At 43.6% G+C, this 22,425-nt stretch overlaps 1 protein-coding gene and 1 non-coding gene across 5 annotated transcripts in view; one reads left to right on the forward strand and one right to left on the reverse strand.

Annotated features, from left to right (window-relative positions):
* LOC133403215 (G-protein coupled receptor 22-like) overlaps positions 1-13,586 on the forward strand; it is a 30,092-nt gene extending 16,506 nt beyond the window's left edge. The window contains exons 1-3 of one of the 4 annotated variants that reach the window (XM_061677912.1): positions 7,150-7,397; positions 8,332-9,055; positions 11,939-13,586. In XM_061677912.1, coding sequence (XP_061533896.1) covers positions 11,943-13,262 — 1,320 coding nt within the window. In that variant the 5' untranslated portion in view covers positions 7,150-7,397; positions 8,332-9,055; positions 11,939-11,942 and the 3' untranslated portion in view covers positions 13,263-13,586. The other 3 variants (XM_061677913.1, XM_061677914.1, XM_061677911.1) reach the window with 3 other exon arrangements.
* Positions 13,587-21,324: 7,738 nt separating this feature from the next.
* trnad-guc (transfer RNA aspartic acid (anticodon GUC)) lies at positions 21,325-21,396 on the reverse strand. The gene has a single exon. It is a non-coding gene; the product is annotated as a tRNA-Asp (tRNA).
* Positions 21,397-22,425: the final 1,029 nt, after the last annotated feature.

The raw sequence follows: 22,425 nt of genomic DNA on the forward strand, positions 1-22,425 counted from the left end.
ACATCGGTAAATGTCAGGGAGCGACTCCATTCTCTAATACCAATCCATTGGAATAAGAAACCAGTCATGTATTGATAATAAGTCAAAGTGTGTGGGGGGGTGTTGTGTTCGAGACTTGTTAAATACTTAAATTTTTATCAGGATACACACACTTTCAAAATAATCAAGGAGTGTCCGGACATGTTGAGGCCCCCCAAAAGGCAATTAAGTCCTTGGAAGAATAACAACAAACACAGAGTTTCCAAGAGGGCCTTCGCAGAGGCAAATGGACAATGTTGAGTGAGAGGGGGTGGAAATTAGGAGTCAAATGTCGTTGGCAGATGAGTCAGAATGATGTCGGCAGGGAGGCCGGTTTGTCGGATTTCCTGACCAACGGGGAGCAGGTAGAAGAGGAAGAGGAGGGGGTCGAGAATTGAACCTTGGGGGACACCTCAGGGAAGCCGAGCAATGTGGGATGGGCGGCTGTTTACAGAGATGAATTAATATGATTACGGAAAGAAAAAAGAAAAAAAGTGTTTACATCTTTGGATACTCTAGTCATTAGCTATAATGATTAAAAGTGAACACTCAAAATGCAAAATCTATTATTTATTTCCCATTTGTAGTCCCCTTTTTTTAATTGTATCTGTATTAGTGAAATTAGCCTCTGTTTAACTTAATGTTATGAGGAAAATGTGTGCATCACTGGGGAAGAGGAAGATTAAAAAAAAAATCCCGGGCATCCATTGTAATCAACATGTGAGCAATGGCTGTGGGAATACAATAATGACTAATGAAGTAAATTGCACAAGTGAGTCAAGTGCACTGCACAGTAATTCTCAAAAGGTAAGATTTAGATTAAGAGGCATCATTTTTTAAATGGTATTTAAATTTGTGCAATAACGTACAAATAAAATTGTGGAGCTAGATGTTGGTTCTCGGACATCTCCAAGTGCTATAAAAACAGTTATGGTTACACAGACAACAATACCACCAAATCAGTAATTAAGTTATCGGTGTGTCAAAAACATATTAAAACACACTTTTTAAAGTATCCCTTCGTGCCCGTTCTCAAGCTAGCTGTCAAGAAATGGGAGGATATTCTATAACAGCACTTAGAGGAAACGAAAAGAAGACTCAAGCTCATACAGTTCCCCAGATAAAAGGCAGAGTGCGCTTGCTTCAAGCTGTTTATATGCCACTCCCAAATAAAGACATACGACAATAGAGAATTTAAATTGGGTATTTAAACACCAAAATGTTCAAGCACACTGTAATTTTGTCACCAAAAAAAAAAAAAAAAAAAAAAAAAAAAAGTCAGCTAGCTTGATGTTAACATGTAATGCGAATAGCTACAGACGAGCTAACGAAAATTAGCATAGTTACGGTAATATAAACCTTCCAAAAAATTGCTTTAACACACAAGGAGCAACAACACATGCAAATAAAGCTTATAACAATACTCATATGCATATACTGTATGTTCTATGCTCTGTGGGAACAATAAATATTACTAGTTGGGGACCTTCTCTGCCTCTTCTTCTTGCTCTTAATTATGCTGCATCCATTCAAGTAGAGCTCAATGCTGCCCAGAATATCGTGGCCCGCCGTGGCAATACACTGAAGGCGCAAAACTAAATTCAGACTTGCTTGTGCGTCTACTGTAAAAACACCAAAAACGTTGCTTATAACTCTGGATGCAGCAGGGGTTGCGAACGATAACCCGCGAGCTAACGGATGAAACTGCGCAATAGTCGATGAGCGCCGCTTGTCAACAAGGACAATAGTGGACAAACAAGACTCTCGTTTGTTGTTTGTGGCTTGGTGGGCCTGCACGAGAAGTGAAAACATGAGCGGGCCGACACATTGCCGCTCGTTGTTTCCCACTCTTTGGATAAGGCAGGGGTGGACATTAGACTCAGAAACACTCGCGTACACACAGCGCGTCACTGATGTGAGCAGCCCTTTGTTGCGGGCCAGCAGCGTCGGTGCCACTCTCGAACCAATTTTCCTGGCCGAGAGCCCGTTTGTGCAGCCGCTGAAAGGCAATTCAAAGTGCTCCTGGATGAGGCGGTGACTCAGACCCTTGAACTACACGCGGTGCCACGGTGATAAGACTGACCTTTTTAACTCAAGGCCACGAACGCTGTCTGACACTTGTTAGTTCTCACATCAATGTCAACATACACTAACTGGTCACCAGTGGTCGGAAGTAACAAAGTACAAATACTTCATTGGTGTACTGTTGGATTTTATGTAGATTTTGCAGGTATTTGTACTTTGCTTGAGTATTCATTTTTCTGATGACTTTTTAACACTAACTCCCTACATTTGATTGTAAATATTGTCGGCCCTAAGCATTTTCTAAGCAGATCGAGGGTAAAATCATTCTTAACACACCTGACGCCACAGGATAATCACTTTTCGATAACCTTTTCGAGACATCCAAAAATCAGACCTTTGCTGACTTTGACCGCAAATGGAAAAGGAAAATGCTCAAATTTGACCCGATTGTCGGTATGTGCGCTTTGGACACACAGGCACAATTTGACGAGCATTTTTTTTGTACTGACACATGCTCTCACCTTACCCCAAATCCTCATGACCTCATGATATTTCAGGGACATCATTTTATTTTCCTCACCAAAGTGATTCATTAATACAGCTTTGGATGTCCCAAGGAAAAATAAGGAAACTTACAGAAGCTTGTACTGCATCTTGTTCAAAGTGAGGCCACTTGGGAATGATGGTGCTGTATGGTGGATGAAAGAGGATACATTCTATGATTTAGGATGCATTTCATCTTCAGGCACTGCACATCAATCTGTAGTAGTGTTTTATGTAGGAGGAGGAGTAGGTGCGAACGCTTATTTTTCTCCTTCTCTTCTTTCGTCTCATACTGAAAATGAAACCCTCGCTCGCCGAGCATGAATCCAAAGAAACACTGCGAGCCCTGAGGTAAAACGCACGAAAAATGCACTCGGCCAGATCCTCGGCCACTGTTTTTCACACCTGTAATGACATTTAAGTCACGAGTCATTTACCATATAGAGATCTGCGGTTGTGCATGCTGACGTTCAATACTGCTGTGAGCCTCCAGCGGTCTCACGATTCGATTTGATTATTCATTCTCCTCGATACGTATAGGCACTCAGGTACAAAGTTACTTGTTTTTATTTAAAATAAATGAAACTATGGCGCATTGTCCACTAAAGAATATGGCCGTAAAGCATCGGCTATGAAGGCTTCCACAGCCTGGGTTATTTTCTTTCCTTTGTCTGAGTTCGGCGGGATTGTTAACATCAATTCTTGGCTGCGCTGGCTGTGCCTTTTCGACGGCCACTGTAGCAACTCTGGGCGGAAACAGCTATGTGATGTCTTTAGTTGGTGGTGTTTCCGACATTTAAAATGTTTGTGCGGCAGGCTTTACACACTGCGTGTGATTAGTTCGTGCTTCCCTACCTGTTCGTAAAATGCGAAATGTGTCCAGATGTCCGCTTTTTAAAAGTTTGGAGCATCCTTAACGTTTTCCCCTCAATGCGGCGAATGACATCTGTGAGATGAGACCAGCGTTTTTAATATTAATATTTAATATATTTAATATTATTTTTAATTAATATAATTTTAATATCCCTCACCGTTAATGGGCCCGAGAGGTCAAGATGACATCATACCACAGGACAACTTATATTGGAAGAAGCCACTTGATTAGTATTGGCCTTGCGCAGTTGCCGGGACAATCTGGAGCATATCACCGTGGCGCTAAATGCTGTTCCGGGGTGTCGGCTGCAGGGAGGAGATAAAGGCTCGTGTGGAGGGTCCTCTGCGGACCACCGGCAGTGCAAAAATGCTTGTCTGTTTTTTTAGTTTGCGAAGGCAGACTCGGAGTGATGCACACGCGCACATGCACACACTTGGCCAAAACGTTTGAATGCACGTGTAAAAAGGCGATAAGCGCACAAATGCTCATAGTTGACAACTGACAGCCACATGCTGCATATCCATGTCTGCGGAAGAGAAAAAAACAAAACTGCGGCTTGTGGATATCAGTCAGTGGGGAGCGTCGACAGGGAGAAATAGATGAATTAAATATTAACGGCCATGAAATATTAACGGCATTCTTCTATTTAATGTTGAGGCTTCTTGGAAATGTCACGTTTCAGCACCAGTATTTAAAGTAAAGCGGGGTTCACACAGACCGACAATTGGGCCAAATTTGAGCATTTTTCTGCCCTTGCGATCAAAGTCAGCAAAGGTCCGATGTGAGAGGTCTCTAAAAATTTATCCTGAGCGATTATCTTGCAGCGTGTGGTATGTTAAGAGTGATTAATCTTCCCCGATTTGGCCAATATCGTCGCTATCGGACAGAAACCAAGTGACAATGTGAAACATTTTCAATATTTCTGATCACAAAGCTTCAGGCGGGGTACCTACACACCAACAGTTGGGCCAAATTTCAGCATTTCCCCTGCCTCGCGATCCCAGTCAGCAAAGGCCCGATTCTCACGTCTCTTAAACGATTATCCTGGTCTGCCTTGGTACAACTACAAACATCATTATGTGCACGGTGCGCCATGCTGGTCATCTGGAGTACACAAGACACGAGAAGAGCATGCCGATTTGTTTTGCTCGTCATGTATAGGGGCTGTCCCATTGTAAAAAGATCTTAAAGTTCAGTAGGTGTGGACCATGTTTTGGCTTTTGGAAAAGAGGGTGTTTAAAAAAAAACCTGGTCGCCTCACAGCAACAAGAAGGTCAGGTCTGGAAATGATGGTTCCTGTTTTTCAGTTGAGACTGGTCATTTCAGACTGACTCGGACGCGGTGTTGCATGCGCGACAAGGAACGCAAAGCCGATCCTCTCCGTCCATCTGTCATGTCATTCGTCAATCTAAATCCCTGCCACACACGTGTCGAGCTCCATTTCGCGCAAAGCCAAGGTCCAGTCATTTGCTCGTCTCAAACCCGCAAGAAGTCGGCGTCTGTGATCAGTGCAATCCTCAAGACCGCAAATCAAACGTTTCTTGCATATTCTTGGAGCGAGCTTCCAGTATGCATAATCCAAAAGCAAACATTGTGTGTTGGCTGTAAAGGTCACTACGGAGAGGAGGTTGACTTCGTCAGTGCCTTACAGCGATGCAATGGTTTTTTTCCCCCCCCACCCACTGCTTGTTTTGCTGGACAAGCACAACAAAATGGAGCCAGAAAGTCCCCCAACGTAAACCATCACATTTGAAACTCTCCACAACAATGTCTGCTTAGCATTTTCATCCAATGAAATGGTGGTTTGTCATTACTAATCATTGCCAATCTCAGACAGAATGTGACTTATAGTATGTAGGAGGGCATCTGTGACCCCCCCAATCCCATCACCAACTTCCTACTTGCAGCTTTAAAATATTACCAGACCAGCCAGGACTCTTTCAAGGCCCTCAACGCTATGAGACCTAATGTACATTTACAACCTAAATTCTAATATTTGGTTGCAGGAAATTGTATGAATTTATTACCAGCTGCTCTCTTAATTTTGCAGTGTTTCTTTCACCCGCTTTGCTTCCAGTATATGTGTAGGTTTGTTGTTGTTTTGTCCAGTCAGATTTCAGCGTTGCTGTGTTGCCATGTCTGTCTAATCTGCCCAGGGCCTTCAGAATCAGAAGTGCTGACCCATCGAAATTAAACTATGTGAGCAATGGGACAGGTTCTTTGACCAATGTCTGGCCCTCGATGAGGTCAGCATCTCCGGTCAGACTAAAACTTGTGACATACGGCCAACTCCCACTAGTAGTACCTGTTTGTAGTGATTTGCACTCATGAATGCATTTTAATAATCAGCATCTCTGGTGACTACGATGTAGGGCGAGAAGGAGGTACATCCAGGACTGATCACCAGGCTATTGCAGCTGGAGTCCCCACTGTATTTAAAATATGGAGTATGGAGGACACCTGATGCTTGTTGTTATAGTTTATTACGCCAGCCCTGTAGGCTGTCGTTCCATAATTGCATGTGAAAAATGAGCCTAGAGGACAGAATGGCAGGTGGTCGATTTAATTGAAAGCATCAATCTGAGCCTCAGTCTCCTATTTTGGGACTTTTGTCCATCATCTATTTCTTGCAGCTATGATTGGCCATAGTAATAATCTGTCAGTCTTTGCTTCGCTCTCAAGCGTACTATACAATTTGGACAACAAACCGCAGTCCCCCCCCCCCTCCCCCCACCCCCCACCTCCCAACCCCTCCCCGCCCTCCCTCCAGTTTAAAACAAAGACTAAAAAGATTACTTTCAGCTTGTCCTCATTACAGCAGCGTCACGTTCTCGTCTAGTCTTTGCTTCGCTTTAAGTAATCAAAATTGTGTTTACAATTCAATAATCTTTTTAACTGGAGCAGCGTTGCAAAACTGCTGCCAGGCGAGAAGTGTTGTATTTATTTATATATTTATTTATTTTTCTCAGACTGCAGTTCAGCGCCCAGTATGAGAAGGTTTTCACACTCTTCCAACGTGTAGTACCGACATCGGGTCGAGTATCATGATCTTCGAAATCGATAAGTGTAAAGCTTTATCACTCTTCTGTTAATGCTGCGTTCAACTGCAGCCTTACGGAGAGAGGTTCCAAGACTTTGCGCCAACGCCTGCTAGAGGAGTTTCGTGTTTTTCATCACACCGCTCCGTGAACAAAGCGGCAACTTTGCAACGCTGCTCCAATGTCAAATGGCGAGCTATGGGCAAGGAAATGATGTTTGCAAAGACTGCAAAGCCAAAGCTGTCAAATTCTAATGGTGTCCCGTCTGTTTGACTAAGTCAAAAGCGATAAGGACAAGAAAAAAAAAAAACTCAAATAAACAACTGATCCCTGAAAAATCGACTTGAGTACAGTAGCAAAGTATTTGTACTTGGTTACTTCCCACCACTGGTTGCAGGCTTAGTGTAGGTGCGTCCAAGCGGAACAATAAACACAGAAACCTATTTGTCCTCCAAACACTATAGCCTCACTTGGGATGCTACACTTCGCCAAATTGAGTGAGAACAAAAGGAAATACCTCTCCTGGGGAAAGCACAAGGGGTTAAACCCATTACAGCAGACCAATCAGGAATGGGGGAGCACTGCAAACCTCTGCAGTAAAAGAGAGTGAGAGAGAGGGAGGGAGGGAGCATAGCGGAGATAGAGATAGGAGTGCGACGGTTTGCACTCCCGTCCAGACAGCCGAGGGAGGACAGGGAGTATTCGCACACTCGGCTGCCTGGGCGGATGAGGGACTGGCAGAGAAGAAGCCCACCGTGGACTAACTCCCTTGCGGTCTCCTGTCAGACTCGAGGAGGAAAAGAACTGTTGGATTACTGCGGCCGACCAACCTAGATTGTCACCGGAGCGGAGAGTGGAGACCGGAGGGCAACGCGGAGCGTCCGTGTTTACCCGGCACGGTGAGCTCGGCTGCGTTTGGACCGCGAACTCGCAACTCTTTGATTCACGAGTACAGGAACAACATGACAACTGGACCAGCGTGCACAGCAGTTGCGTCTTTCGCATCATGTAACTTCTGTGGCTTGTCAATGTAACCTCAAGTATGTAAGACTGTGGGGTTTGACTAAGATCTAATTTGCATGCTGCATATTTACAGATATGATTAAGAGGCCACTGGAAGAAATATAATAGGAGTTCAAAATCAAGGGTTGATGTTTACATAAAATGACAGATACGCCTCAGCAGATGATTTGCTGGCATAAACTGATAACTTGGCAGTGGTCTCATAATTTTTCCCAGATCTGTATGTATTTTCCTGGCAATTCCAGGGTGTAGTCTACCTTTCAACCCAAAGTCGGCTAAACGTGATCATAGTCTGGTCTGTCACAACACTGGCAGAAGAGTGGACATGTTCCTTACGGAGGGGGATTATAGGGATCATATGGAGTGTGGTGGGAGGAGCCGTCCATGTCTGCTTGACAAGTTTGCCGAGGAATCACGCTGCGCTTGTAAGGCTCTTCGCCAGTCCGCCTGCCCTACATCATGACAAATTGCGCAAGCGTTTCATCACCCAGGCTGTAAAAGTGTCACATAATCATTTCACACCAGCGCTTTTCTGCGGGATGATTTGCGTGGCAAACATTTGACGCAAATTGTCCTCGGTAATGTGAAGTACGGGGAGGATTGGCATCGATGAAAATGTAAAGTGCACCAAGCGACGCGCAGGAACACGATAAGGCATCAGTGGCTCACTGTGATGCGAATTCAACCTTCCTAGTTGCTTCTCTACGAGAGGGATGTATTTATTTTCACCAACACATCCCCCACTCGTACTGCTCCTCCTCCTCCTTCTCCCAACACTCATCCATTTACTCACTCTTTCTCTCTCCTCAGGTCGCCTCAGGAGAAAAATCCCATTCCCTCTGAACTCCCCTCTGAACTCCCAGGGATGTACTTCCTCGTACCAATCCCTCCACCCTCAGATAAATTCTGCTACCGCAAAAGTCACGGTGGTCACACGCCATGCCGATAGGACGCGCCACTAATCTGCTCCACTCACGCAATCGCCCGTTATAGAGGGTTCAAGCATGTTGAGGGGCCGACGGGAGACCTGTGCTGGATATGCCAGTCCCACGCCTCTGGAATCCAGCGTTCAGATAGAAGAGGAGAACGGCAAAGGCCTGCTCCAGTAGTGCTCCCGGGGGGAGGCGTGGGCCAGGATGCGCTGACCTCGTAAGCGCCGATTCCGGACATGGTGGAAGCTGATCGATACAACTGATTGACACCCTCTTGGAATACGAGCTTGTGGATATAACTTTGGATCTTGACACGAGCGGGTGGAGTATGTTTGTTTGTACGTCTCTCCTGGATGGGGATCTCACGGAGTTGGACAACAACAGGAGGTGCTTCTGACCGCCTAAACCCTCTTGCAGCCAGTCCGAGAGAAGTCAAAGGACTGTAGCTTGTCCTTCAGAAAAAGACAGCAGCCCTCCACACGGACAGATGCACCACTGACACGCCAGCTATGTTTGGACGTGATGCTCAATCAGACAGATCCCGCACAGACTCACTGGCCTGATTTCACCACCCTGCTACTCATATAGTGCTGGAGGCAAGGGTAAATACAACCGGAACCACATTTTGAGATATCTCCCTGTCACTTGAAGCCTCATTGCCATTTATTTCTCCAGGGAAAATTCTGGCAGTTTAAATATCGCAAGGGTGTTAAATCAGTCTTGACAATGAGTTTCCACAACCTACCTACCATTTTAATTACAGTAATCTTCTTTTATGTTCATATCTTTTAAACGTGCCAGTCACTTGTGAAGGCATCTCGCGTGACTCTACGATGACATCCAGTCGAGTGACGCAAATGACGGTAACAAATCCGGCTGCTTCGGTCCATTTGCGACCAAGTCGAAGCTGAGATGTGGTCACGGTGTCATCTTTCTTGACCTATGCTGCGCATGTATAATGCACAGGAAAAATCCACTCGACAGTAACACAGAGTGTGAAACATATTTCATCTTGAGGCATTCAAGGTCGCCATTGTGTTCCAATGAATTGACAGCATGGCAGCATTAAACTTGATGAGATTTTTGTTTTACCAACTAAATATACCATAATAGAATTAATGAATTAAAACTACATCATCGAAATCATCCCCAAAATATTACATCATGCTCCACCTACATTAGACAGTGGAGGCAAAAAAGCTTTGGAAGTTAGTGCCGGCCATCTGTCTAGGACACTGTTTGCCAACCTTTATTGAGCCAAGGCACATATTTTACATTCGAAAAAAATCTCATGGCTCTCCACCAAACAAAAATGTCTCAAAAAGTGGAAACAGCTTAATTAGCTACCTCCTGCCATCTTGTGTTAATTTTGGTGCTGCTCACTGTACATCACTGGCATACATAGTTGAACAAAGATGCAGAAAAAAAAAACAAGTTCCAAAAATAAAAATAAAAAGTAAAAAATAAAGTCAGTAGGTTCTAGAGCATTTTCGGTGTGAGCTCCAGTACTCTGGAGTGTGTGGAAATTAGAACGGCTACCCCTTTAGAAATGCTTCGATCTCGATTTAAGACTTATTTCTACTCTTGTTAAACGGTAACCACACCTACTATGCAACTAGTAGTCTCTTGCCCTACCTCACCCCTTGACATATGAATTTTGGCCTGTTTTACTGCCACTTCTCCTCCATTTTTGTGTGGTGGCGTGGCGTGTGATTTTTCTACTGTAAGATTTATGCCTCGGCATATTTACGGTTGGGAAAAACTGGTCTAGGATACTTGTTTGCAATTGGGGCTCATTTGAGCAAATTCCCTAGTAGGAATTCAAGTCCTGGATTTCACCCATAATGGGTGCTTCAAAACAAAATGGCCAACTCCCTGTTCAACTCCGGGCCTTCTTGGGTGGCATTTACATGTTCTCCCGTGATTGTGTGGGTTTTCTCTGGGTACATCCAGATTCCTCCTATGTGCACAAAACATGTTAAGTTCATCGAAGGCTCTAAATTGTCCTCAGGTGTGAGTATTTGTTTTTTTTATATGTGCCCTGTGAATGGCTGGCAACCAGTTGTGGGCGCACCACACCTCCCACTCAAAGTCATCTGGGTTAGCCTCCAGCTCCCTTGTGAGCCTAATGAGGATAGTAGTATAAAAATGGATGGAGGGACTTTAGGACCAGTTTTTGTCTTTAAATTTTACGTCCATTTTTTTGTTTTTTTCACACTCCGTCCATCCATCCATTTTCTGTACTACTTATCAGGTTGAGGCTCAAAGAAGGCATGGAACCTAGACCGGCTGACTTCGAACAAAATGTGGTTTTCAACCTGGACTCTGGACAGCATGAACATCAGCAAAGTGAACCGCTACAGCGTTCCCCGCCATATTGCGGTTTATCGTTCGTGCCCCTGCTTCGTCACAGATTTTTAAGTGATCGCTTTTTATGGGTTTTTTACAGTAAATACCCTCGCATGTAGGAAAGGAGAGCCACAGTCACTACAAACCTGCTGACGTCAGACGCCACCCCACTAACACAGCCACTGCAATATGTACAGTATTTTCTATTATTTATTTTGTGTTCAAATTTGATAACAATATCTTTCAAGTGTCTTCATTTATTAAAAGCATGTGGCAGGGACGCGCTTCAGACCCACTCGCAATCGGTGAAAGTCCACGATATAGAGACACCATATACATTTTTTTAACTATAATTTGACTCCTCCCCCACAGTTTAAATGCAGTCAAACTCAATAAAACACAGACACGTTAAAACAGATTCTGTTTTAAGTATTCCTGTTTTAAGTATTCTTGCTGTCAAGAAATGGGTGGCTATTGTAGAACATCACTTTGAGGAAAGGAAAAGAAGACGTCTTCAAAAAGGAGGCAACGCGTGCTTGCTTCAAACTGTTTATGTGTCACTCCTGGTTGACGTTTACTGAGAAACTGACACATAAAACAGAAGATAATTAAATATTGCATATTTAAACAGCAAAATGCTCACTCAACCCATATTATTTCGTCTGACAAACGTCGGCTAGCTAAATGCTAACATATAATGTGGAATGCCACAAATGGGCTAACAGAAATGACCATTGACATTATGACAATCATAAACCTTCAAGCTACTGCTACCTAAACACACATGGCGCAGTAGCGCATACAAAGAGAGCATACAGAAATATTCACAGGCATATATTCTGTCTGCTCTGTGGCAAATATGACTACGACTGGAGTTTAGTTGGGGGCCTTCTCTTCTTCATCTTCTTGTGGTTAGTTACTCCACACCTCTTCCAGTAGACTGCATTGCTGCCTAGCATGTCACGGCGCAACGTGGTACTACACTGAAGGTTCACAACTTTAAATTCTGACTTAACTATGCACTGTAAAAAACACAATATAGTGGCGGTCCACCGTAGGGTTAAAAATGTTGAGTTTGGTGAGAAGGGTTTATGATGCAGAAACACATCACGGTTCTTTCTTCTCCTGGCACGCAGGATAATGCATGTCATCCCCTGCCCGAAGGAAGAAGCCACCATGAGCAACGTCACAGTCACCGACAACACCGAGCCCCTCACCCGCACCGTGAGCCCGGCGCCCCCCAGCCCCTACAGCTACCCCGTCAGCTTCCAGGTGTCCGTCACGGGATTCCTCATGCTGGAGATCCTCCTGGGCCTGAGCTCCAACCTGACCGTGCTGGCCCTCTACTGCATGAAGTCCAACCTCATCACCTCGGTCAGCAACATGGTGACCATGAACCTCCACGTTGTGGACGTGCTGGTGTGCCTCTGCTGCATCCCACTCACCATCGTGGTGGTCCTGCTCTCCCTCGAGGGGGACACGGCCCTTGTGTGTTGCTTCCACGAAGCGTGCGTGTCCTTTGCCAGCGTGGCCACGGCCGCCAACGTGCTCGCCATCACCTTGGACCGCTACGACATCTCTGTCAAGCCGGCCAACCGCGTGCTGACCATGCGCCGTGCCCTCGCGCTCATGGCGGGCATATGGGTGTTATCTTTTGTCAGCTTTCTGGTGCCCTTTATCGAGGTTGGCTTCTTCGCGCAGGGCCACGCCGAACTCAACCAGACCCTTGTGGAGAACGTGGTCCACTCCAACCAGTACTACACGGAGCTGGGCCTCTATTACCACCTGTTGGCTCAAATTCCAATTTTCTTCTTCACTGCCGTGGTAATGCTCATTACCTACTCCAAAATTCTCCAGGCCCTGAATATTCGTATCGGCACACGCTTCCACGCCTCTCAGAAGAAGAAGGCGCGCAGAAAAAAGCGTACATCCATGACGGCAATGACGCCGCAGCAGGAGGCTACAGACGCGTCCCAGAGCAGCGGCAGCCGCAACCCGACGACGCTGGGCATGCGGACGTCCGTGTCCGTCATCATCGCCTTGCGCAGGGCGGTGAAGCGTCACCGGGAGAGGCGGGAGCGGCAGAAACGCGTCTTCAGGATGTCCCTCCTGATCGTGTCCACCTTCCTGCTGTGCTGGACGCCCATCACGGTGCTCAACACGGTCATCCTCACCCTGGGCCCCAGTGACCTGATGGTCAAGCTGAGACTGGGCTTCCTGGTCATGGCTTACGGGACCACCATCTTTCACCCGCTACTGTACGCCTTCACCAGGCAGAAGTTCCAGAAAGTGCTGAAGAGCAAGATGAAGAAGAGGGTGGTGTCCATCATCGAGGCTGAGCCGACCCCCAACAACCCCATCATCCACAACTCCTGGATCGACCCAAAGAGGAACAAAAAGGTGACGTTTGAAGACAAGGATGCCCAGCAGAAATGTCTTTCTTCAGAGGATGTGGAGTGAAAAGGACATTGGTCGCCATTTTAAAAGGGAAAATGTTCATCCAAAGCCGTCACGTACTTTCTAAATAACATGTACAATAGGATTTACATCAATAAAAAAAAAAAAAAAGATTATTTATTACTATTTATTGAGAACAACTGTAGGTTTCATAGATGGGACATACAGTATACTGTACTGTAGGTAATGCATGGCTTTTTGTAACTTACAGCACATTGTGTCCATACATGATACGTGTACAACTTAGCCAAGGAAGTAGGAATTATGTATATGTATATTTATAATAATAAATTTGCTCTCCACTCAGCTAAAAAGGGAGAACATTTCCTGTTTTCCTTTAAGGTCTAATGCTATCCCCAGGGGGGGGGAAAATTAACGTTTTTCCCATAGGAAATAATGGAAATGGAGATGATCCTTCCCAGGGTCAAAAAGGCAACATCATAACTACTTTATTAAAGGAGACAAATGATGCATTTGTTTCCACAATTTAAACGGTTACCAGGTGTCTTGACCCTTTAATTACCCACCTGACCAATCGGTAGAGCACATTACAAAAGCAAATAATTGGTTTTATATGTTATACGGTATAGGGTGAGGGGGGCCATCGAGTTTGTAAAGTACCCCCACTCTAATGTAACAGTGGGTGGAACTGCGGAACATCACGCTCTTTATTTGAGAGACCCAACCAGAGACTCAACTATTTGTATACAAAATAGTCAAGAAAATCAATTTCCCCAAATCTGTCCCCAGAAAAACGAATGCCCCAATACCTTTGTCCACATGGTGTGTATGCAATTGGTAGTCTGTCTCCGAATATGGGACTGGTAATCAGAACCCTGGTTAAACAGACTCCTGGCTCCCATTGCATCTTGGCAAACCTGCACAGAATAAACATTATAGCTCATGAATGTTTACGCACTAACGACACAGAGGGTAACAATTGAAAGTGTTTGTGTTTTTACCATAATACTACTCCAAGCGACTCTACTCTCCTACTTGCCATAGCCACGTCTCCCTGGGCCTAATAAATACTTATATTTATATATATACTTTATATTAACAAAAAAAAAACACAGAATCACATATTTTCAACATACACCTTGAATGAATAATACATAAATACTAAGAACATGATCAAAACACCAAAGTTGCTGGAATGTTTCCAGAGCTCCAGTGGCTTTCTAAAAATGTTCATTTTAAGGAGTCTGCATTTAATCATGTTAACACACACTGTGACAGGATCAATAATAAAAGTTCTTCTTCCGACTAAAATATACTGCCATCTTGGCTTGCCCTAGAACAAAGTTTAAAAGCTGCCATTTGTCTTTTAGTAGATGGGTATATTCAGAACCCATAATAAAAAAACCTCTTCACACATCAGATTTTGTGTTGTAAAAAGAAACATATTTGTATATTGAGAGCGTTACAACAAGCTAATGTCACTGATGCGACTTGATTTTGAACAGCAAAATCCACCATTCACTGCATATCTTAGTAAATTTAGCGTCTTGCTCCTATCCCGGGACCCCCGTTTGTTCTTTTGGCATCTCTCAAGGTCAGCCAGCTTGTTCAACATAAGAACAAGGGAGACGATCAGCACCTACACTGCACGCTCGTACAAGTGTCAATAAAGCAACGCGGTCAATAATGGAAAAGACATCGCAATCAACCTCACGTCAATCACTTGACCTTGCCGTGTCCTTTTTTTTTTTTTTTTTTTCCCATGTCTGCCCAGCGTTCAACATGGACACTGACAGTTACTTCCCGTCACGTGTATTATATCTTTCTTTCTCTTTCGGTCAAAGGCTCAATGACTAGAAGCCGAGATGCCATCTCTTCTCTATCCCCGGTGCAGACACATCATAAAAGCCTGGCGAAATCACATTACTCTCTCTGTACGCCCGCCTCTATTGCATTAACCCAGCCAACACTCAACACAACACTGCTGTCGGGAGAGAAGTACAAAGCTGATTGGAGCTCCGCGGCCAAGTTGTAGAGAGCTTTTCAGGCCCCAAAAAATTAGCAATTGTTAACCTACAATATAAACCAAAAGGAATCACTGCTTCGGTACCCTTCGGTTGTATTTAACTTTTTTTAATATACAGTAATACCTTTGCCTTTAATCTTTAAGAACTAACTGTTCTTCAAGTTTTATCGAGTCACAATTATTAGTTCAAGGCCAAATGCAGTGCAAATATATTCATATAGCACATTTCATACACATGTTAACCTGATGTGCTTTACATGATTAAAAGCATTTAAAAACGAAGAGCAAATTACATTTAAAAATAAAGCAAGGAAAAATGAAAGACAGCTAGCTAAAAAAAAAAAGAGGAAAATGCTCTGAAATGTTCAGTCATAAGCATGAGAAAAAAGAATAGTAAAAAAGCATTTCAAAGCAATGTTTGCCATAACAATCCCACCTTCGTATCATGGAAACAATCTCAAAGAAGGAACATGGGACAGTCACTAATATTAAAATGTCATCAAGGGAAAACTCATTGCATTATTAAAGCTATGTGGCATAACAATCCTATGCTTGTGTCACAAAAACAATCCCATTACACAGTTCAAAATAAGCAATTAAACGCCCACAGTGAGCTATGTGTCACCTATTAAAATTATCTGAGGCATAATCAAGCTACAGTATTTGTGGCATAACAATCACACGCTCATGTGGCAGTCGCTAGTTGATGTGGCCTTGTGGTCCATATACAGTAGTGTTTGAACCTGTATAATGTTCATTAAAACCCTCATAACTCATTCACATTGAGTTTATTACTTGAAATAAATTATTATTCCACAGATGCCCTGAAGGAACGTTAATCCTCTGAAGCTCTCGTTGGCCTCTGGCTGTATTTTTTTGACACAAGTGTACTGTAGACTAACATGATCCATATAGGAGGAGCAGAAAAGACATCCAAACCTTGCACTAAAAAACGTAACAAAAATATAACTAGTGTTAAAGGCGCGAAAGTATGCATATTTTCACAATTTAAAACATTTGCCACGAGTCTTCATAACATATCTATGACACCCTTTCGTCGAGATACCCCAAGGATCGAGAACCCTTTATGCCCCGCCCTAAATACTGCTGGACCAATTGTGACTGTAGCTTTTGTTACTATGACAACCAGGAGCAGAGCGGATTCTACTTGCGAGAGCAGAGCCCGGAGTGCGGAAATAAAGAAGGCATCCGTAAGAATATTAAATACAGTTTTCCTGATGGGGGCAGCGGTTTATATGAGTAACAACAACTTAAAGGTGCCATATTTTAGCAAGCCAACTTTTTCGAGTATTTGGGATATAATACTGGCTCTGTGGTGCATCAGTAAACATGTGAAATATTAATTAAAATCTTCCACGCATTCCTGAGCTCCAGACGTTTATCTGCCTTGAAGCCTGAAATCAGGTCATTCAAATTTCCTGAGCTCATCGACATCACTCGCGAAGCTCTCTGCCTACCTCTCTGCTCCCGAGCCAGGGCTGTCAGCATGACCAAGATGTGCACTCTCACAAGTTGGTCTTCTCCACGGAGGCAACCGATCAGAGGAAAGGGGGCGATCTTAGCTAAATACGGACCAAGTGGATATAAAACGAGGTCAAACAGAAGTAGCTGCCAGAGGGGCCTTTTCTTTTGGAACAAAGTTGGCACTTTTATACTGAGTACATGTTAGAGATTCCCTTTGTGGTGGTCTAAATAGCCAAAATATGGGACTTTTAAATATATATAAATGTATTTTTTTTTTCATGTTTTACTAACTCCAATTTAAAAATCTAATCAACATTAAAATGATATTTACTTTACCCAAAATACAACTTAAATGAGGTTAGATGTATAAACATAATGGATATTGAAAGGGAAGGCGCACTAATTTGAGACTGCAGTGTACCGGCCCATTGTAGCAAAAGCGGGAACAAACGACAAAAGGGCAAGCACTCAATTTACAGCGGAAATGATTTTGCAGCAGGTCGCAGGGTTTAAAAGCGTGTATGAAAACAAAACTGGTGTCTCCGAGCAGCTATTGTATGTTTCCAGGCCGTACTGTCCCTACTAATCCTCTGGGACTCGGTGATGGGCTGGGGTTGTACATTAGGAATGCGCACGCATGGACACCATGGAGGTATTCTGTGTATGAATAGCTGACAGTTCATTCCCATGTTCTACCCACAGACTGCAGGATATATCCCGACCGGCATTGGAGAGGTATGTCCTCCGGGTGGGACCTGCAGGACAAACGACTGCCCGGTGTCACAATACGGAACCCAGTGGCCCGTTTTTTTGGGGGTTTTTTTGCATTCAGTTACTCAGTCAACTGTTAATAGTGACCCATACAAATACTAAAGTAAAACTTGAAGGGGGACATATTTTGTCAAACCGACTTTTTCTAGTATTTGGGATGTAATATTGTCTCTGTGAGGCCTCAGGAAACATGTGAAAGAGGAATTAAAATCATCCACAGATTCCTGAGTCCCAGAACTTTTTTTTTGCCAAGAGGCCTGAATTCCGGTCATGCCAATTTCTCGAGCTTATCTACGTCACTAGCGAAGACCTCGGCCTTCCCTCTCCCCTCCGGAGCCCGCCCCGTCAACATAACAAACACGTGCGCTCTGTGTGAGAGTGGGTCTTGTGGAGAGTATAAATGTAATGGATATTGAAAGGGAAAGGGCACCAACTTGAGGCTGTTCTTCTTTCTTGTTTTCCTTTTTTTTTTTTTTTTTTTCTTGGCTATGCCAATGGCGAGTCCGGCTTTAGTTACCATGACGACTGGGGGCGAAGCCTGATCTTTGTGACTGCAGAGGCATGGCGGGCTGCCTCTCGTCATCTCACTAGCAAGTGTGCGCAGAGAATCCTGGTGGATCTCCACGGCAAGTGTAACACTGGGCTGACCTTCATCGTCTCGCCTGCCAGTGTATGCGTAACAGTGGGCTGGATCTTGCCTGCAAGTGCGTATGTAATGGTAGGCTGGACCTCACAAGCGAGTGTCCACGTTCTTTCCGCCATTGCTCAGCGGGCGGGCTCTTATCTGCTCGCCTGTGAGTGTGCGCTGCGGCTAGCTGCTTGCTTATACAAACCCCAAAGGGTGGGGGGGGGGGAAAGTCAGCAGCTGTAAAGACAAAGTTATTTTCACTGGTGGCGGCAGCACGTCAAGCATTACACTCTGCGTACGCATTGCATTTGCTTGAAAGTGGCTTTGTAGCTTCTCCTGGCCTAGCTGATCATGTCACGTCGCTCCCGGTCAGCATACGTGCTGCTACTGCAAAAGGACATTAACACAAAGAGAGAAGGATCTAAAATGAGCTAAGACACTAGTGATCTGGGGTCTGGTTTGCTTGCTTAGCAACATACGCTAGCATGCATGCTAGCGTATGCTTTTAAAAAGACAGCGGGAGAAAAACTGAGTTCGGTTGTACTTTATTGAAGTATTTAAAAATGTGCTCACGTTATTTTTTGACCAATCCTCACCCACAAATCCATCAAAGTCCTCATCTTCTGTATCCAAAATGAACAGCTGGGCAAGTTCTCCATCAAACACGCCGGGTTCCCTCTCGTCATTGTCGGAGTCAGTCTCGTTGCCGTGCGGCTCCTCAGAAATGATGCCGGCTTTTACGAAAGCTCGAAGAACAGTGCAAGGAGACACGTTAGCCCAAGCATCCGCATTCCATTCACAAATTGTGGCGCAACTCGCCCGGCGCTGCCTCGTTCTCTTAGTAAAGCTGTGTTCGCCATCTGTCATCCATCGCTCCCGCGCCGCTCGCAACTTCACTTTGAACGCCCCGTTTACACCGATGTCCGGCGGTTGGAGTTCATTAATCCATTGCTCGAGTTGGTCTTCCAACTTGGGCCACCTCGCCTCGTTTCCGCAGAAACTTCTTGACTTGGCGAAGCTCCTTTTCCTGCTTCCTCCACTTGCGAACCGTGGATTCGTTGATCTCGAATTTTCTCGCGGCACGTCCGTTTTTCCTCTGTATAAGCAGCGTGTCGGCAGGAAATGCTCCCAAGTCAGTCAAGCGGAGCGCTCATCAAAGTCACGCAACAACATTTACAGATGTTGGAACTTGGTGCGCACATAAGGCGCGCCGCATCATAAGGCGCCCCGTCCATTTTGGAGAAAATTTCAGACTTTTAAGTGCGCCTTATGGTCGTGAAAATACGGTACGTGATTTCTTAAAGAAGGGCAATGTGGATGAGCAAATCGCGCGATCTGTTGGGTCATTTTCATAAATGTTACCTGGTTCACGTTCTTCCACGTTGCTGCTGTACCTATTTATTCCGCCTTTACCCTTATTTCCTCTATTTACATCCATTTACATCGTGTTGTCATCCGCAGAGTTTGAAAAAAGTTGAGAAGTTATTGGGTTGTTGTTGTTTTTTTTTTTCAAATATCCTCTTATTTGAATTACATGCCTGCAACACACAGGTTGCATATTTGAGGTTCGGCAGTCCTAAATTCATCTATTTGCTGATTTATTTATTTTATTTTTTTAACCTACTGTCTGTTATTTGCGAGTCGAAACCAGCTGAATTTATAGAGCACCTTTGAAAGAACAAAGTAGACTGAAGTGTTGGACACAGCAGCGAGGGTTAAAACACAAAAAAAGAAAAAATATAACATAGGCATGTAAAATTTAACATTTTAAAACAACAGTCATAACAATTCAATTATAAAGCAACATAACAATGGAAAAAAAATACAAGTCAACATCGCAAACTGAAAAAGGGCAGACTATTGCTTTGTACAGAAGTGAGTTGAGGAGCTTCATTATGACAAAAGTAGTCCTTTGCTGCCATCTTGCGGCATCTATAATGCAGAATGCAGTACAGGATTAACCTTTTGTGGGGGCTTTTCACTGTATCGGCTAATAGCGAACTGTTTTTGGATCCTCTCAACCCTCGTGCTGATCGTGCTTCTCCTCACCAATGTTATGGCAGCCATTTGACAGTAACGGCTGTGCAACCGCTGCGACGGCGAGGGGAGCGAGCAATCAAAGCGTATTGACTGCAAGCATTTGACGGCGGCTGTGAACAGTTTGCCCCGCCGCACTACTGAGAGATGAGCAGCTATCTGCCTCTTTCAGGCACAGATACATACGAGGCAAAAAAAATAGCATTTGATTGAAAAACGATGAGCTCATGAATTCCCGACCGTCCCCTCTGCCTGTACTGTTTGGGTTGATGCATAAAGCGGCCCAGTGGCAGGCCGTGCATTTGGTGGCTGGGCCTTCAGTGGGGATTTACACGACTTAATCCGCCTCTTAATACCACCACTATCACGACGGCACAGTTATTGAAATCATCAATACGCTACTATACAAAGACACAACTGCTGCACGCAACTGCGCCATGTATGTCATCTGGAGTGGTTCAAAATCAACATGATCATATATCTTATATTTCTGAGCAGTCTAAACTGGTTGCGTTGCACGTTTTACAATCTGTAATTGTCCGCGTGTTGATGAAAGTTTGCCTGGCCTGTGAGCGAGTTGATACTTCCCTCTGGTGGTCATTAGGGCTTGTTACAAGATATGCTACACTTACATATTTCAATGAAATATTGCAGCAAAACTGACACATAAACAACTACTACTCCGACTACTACTGGTAGTAGTCGCTACTTTACCTCCATTCTTTCATCAATATTTATTGTATCTTAACTGCTGACAGTTGTGACAGATTTTGAAATGTATTTATTTTTTATTTTTTTTTGCAAGGTAAAACAGCTCCACCAAAAGGTGAAGGTCTGCTAAATGACAGGCCGAGATACTTTCCACTATACTAATGATGAACAAATTTTCATTACACTGGGTTAGTGCTTTAATTTATTTTACAAACTATTGAGTCTACCTAAACTATATATATATATATATATATATCTCTCTCTCTCTCTCTCTCTCTCTCTCTCTCTCTCTCTCTCTCTCTCTCTCTCTCGTGGATATCATGTTAACCTAAACATGCGAAATGTCTCCGGTTCGAAACCGGATGAAAACAAGGGCTCTGTGTGCATTTATTTATTTTTTGCGCCATAAAAACCAGCAGCACCATCTGAAGTTGACAAAACAATTTCTCCCCGTCGGGGAATCGAACCCCGGTCTTCCGCGTGACAGGCGGAGATACTGTCCACTATACTAACGAGGAGTGGGTATACATGATAGTAAATACAATAAACACGGCTTTCTAAAATTAACATTATGCTATAAATGCTAAAATTAGCATTAGATCACCGGTGGGATTCACCTTCAAATACCGCATATTTATAAACAAACTCCGTAGTAACACATACAGACAGGTAATATAACAATACTCACAGGGAGGCTCGTGCTTTATTCAGAAATTCATTTTCAAAAATATTGAAACAGTAATCATAAGACATATTTCATCGTGTGTGTGTGTCTAAAGAAAGAAAGGAAAAATAAAAACGCAAAGGTGAGACTCATGGTCAATGGGTAATTTCGCCCACCAGATGTCACTAAATAAACATGTTTACACTCAAGGTATCAAAACAAAATGCCTACACTCTCCTTATGCCATTGTTAACTAGCGCTGCAACTAACGATTATTTTCATTAATCTATTTATCGGTCAATTAGTTTTTGGATTAATCAGATTTTTTTTAAAAACTATTTCTCTTTAAAAAAAGGAGACATTTATTTTAAAAAAGGATGATTTTAAAATGACAGTGCACACAAGTGCACAAACAGGTTTCTGCATGAGCTCTTAAAATAATAAATTATGAACAATAATTATAATAATTAAAAAAATATCAATCAAAAGTTTATTTCAAATAGCTTTACAATAGGCCATGGACCAACACACAAAAACATACAAATGTATGATAATGATATAATCTCCAATATCTGCCAAGTATATTTTTTGAAGTGCTCGAAAATATGAATTTTGTGTTGTTTAAAAGGGGCATGAACTGTCAAAATACAAAATGATAAACAATTAAGAACGAAGTAACTCTGTTGAGCATATACAGGTACACGCGAAAACAATTACTCTTAAAATGACTTCGTAACAAGTTGTTCATCCATGTGTGAACGCAATCTGTCCTGCCTCACTCACTCATCCTTTACTCGCTTATCTTGTCAAATTCCACAACCAACATTAACGCTTGAAGCTTATTCATTCAGTTCCTCAAAACCAGTCCAGCTTTGCCTACTTT

Source organism: Phycodurus eques, chromosome 5 (genome assembly GCF_024500275.1).
Source record: "Phycodurus eques isolate BA_2022a chromosome 5, UOR_Pequ_1.1, whole genome shotgun sequence".
Classification (NCBI taxonomy): domain Eukaryota; kingdom Metazoa; phylum Chordata; class Actinopteri; order Syngnathiformes; family Syngnathidae; genus Phycodurus; species Phycodurus eques.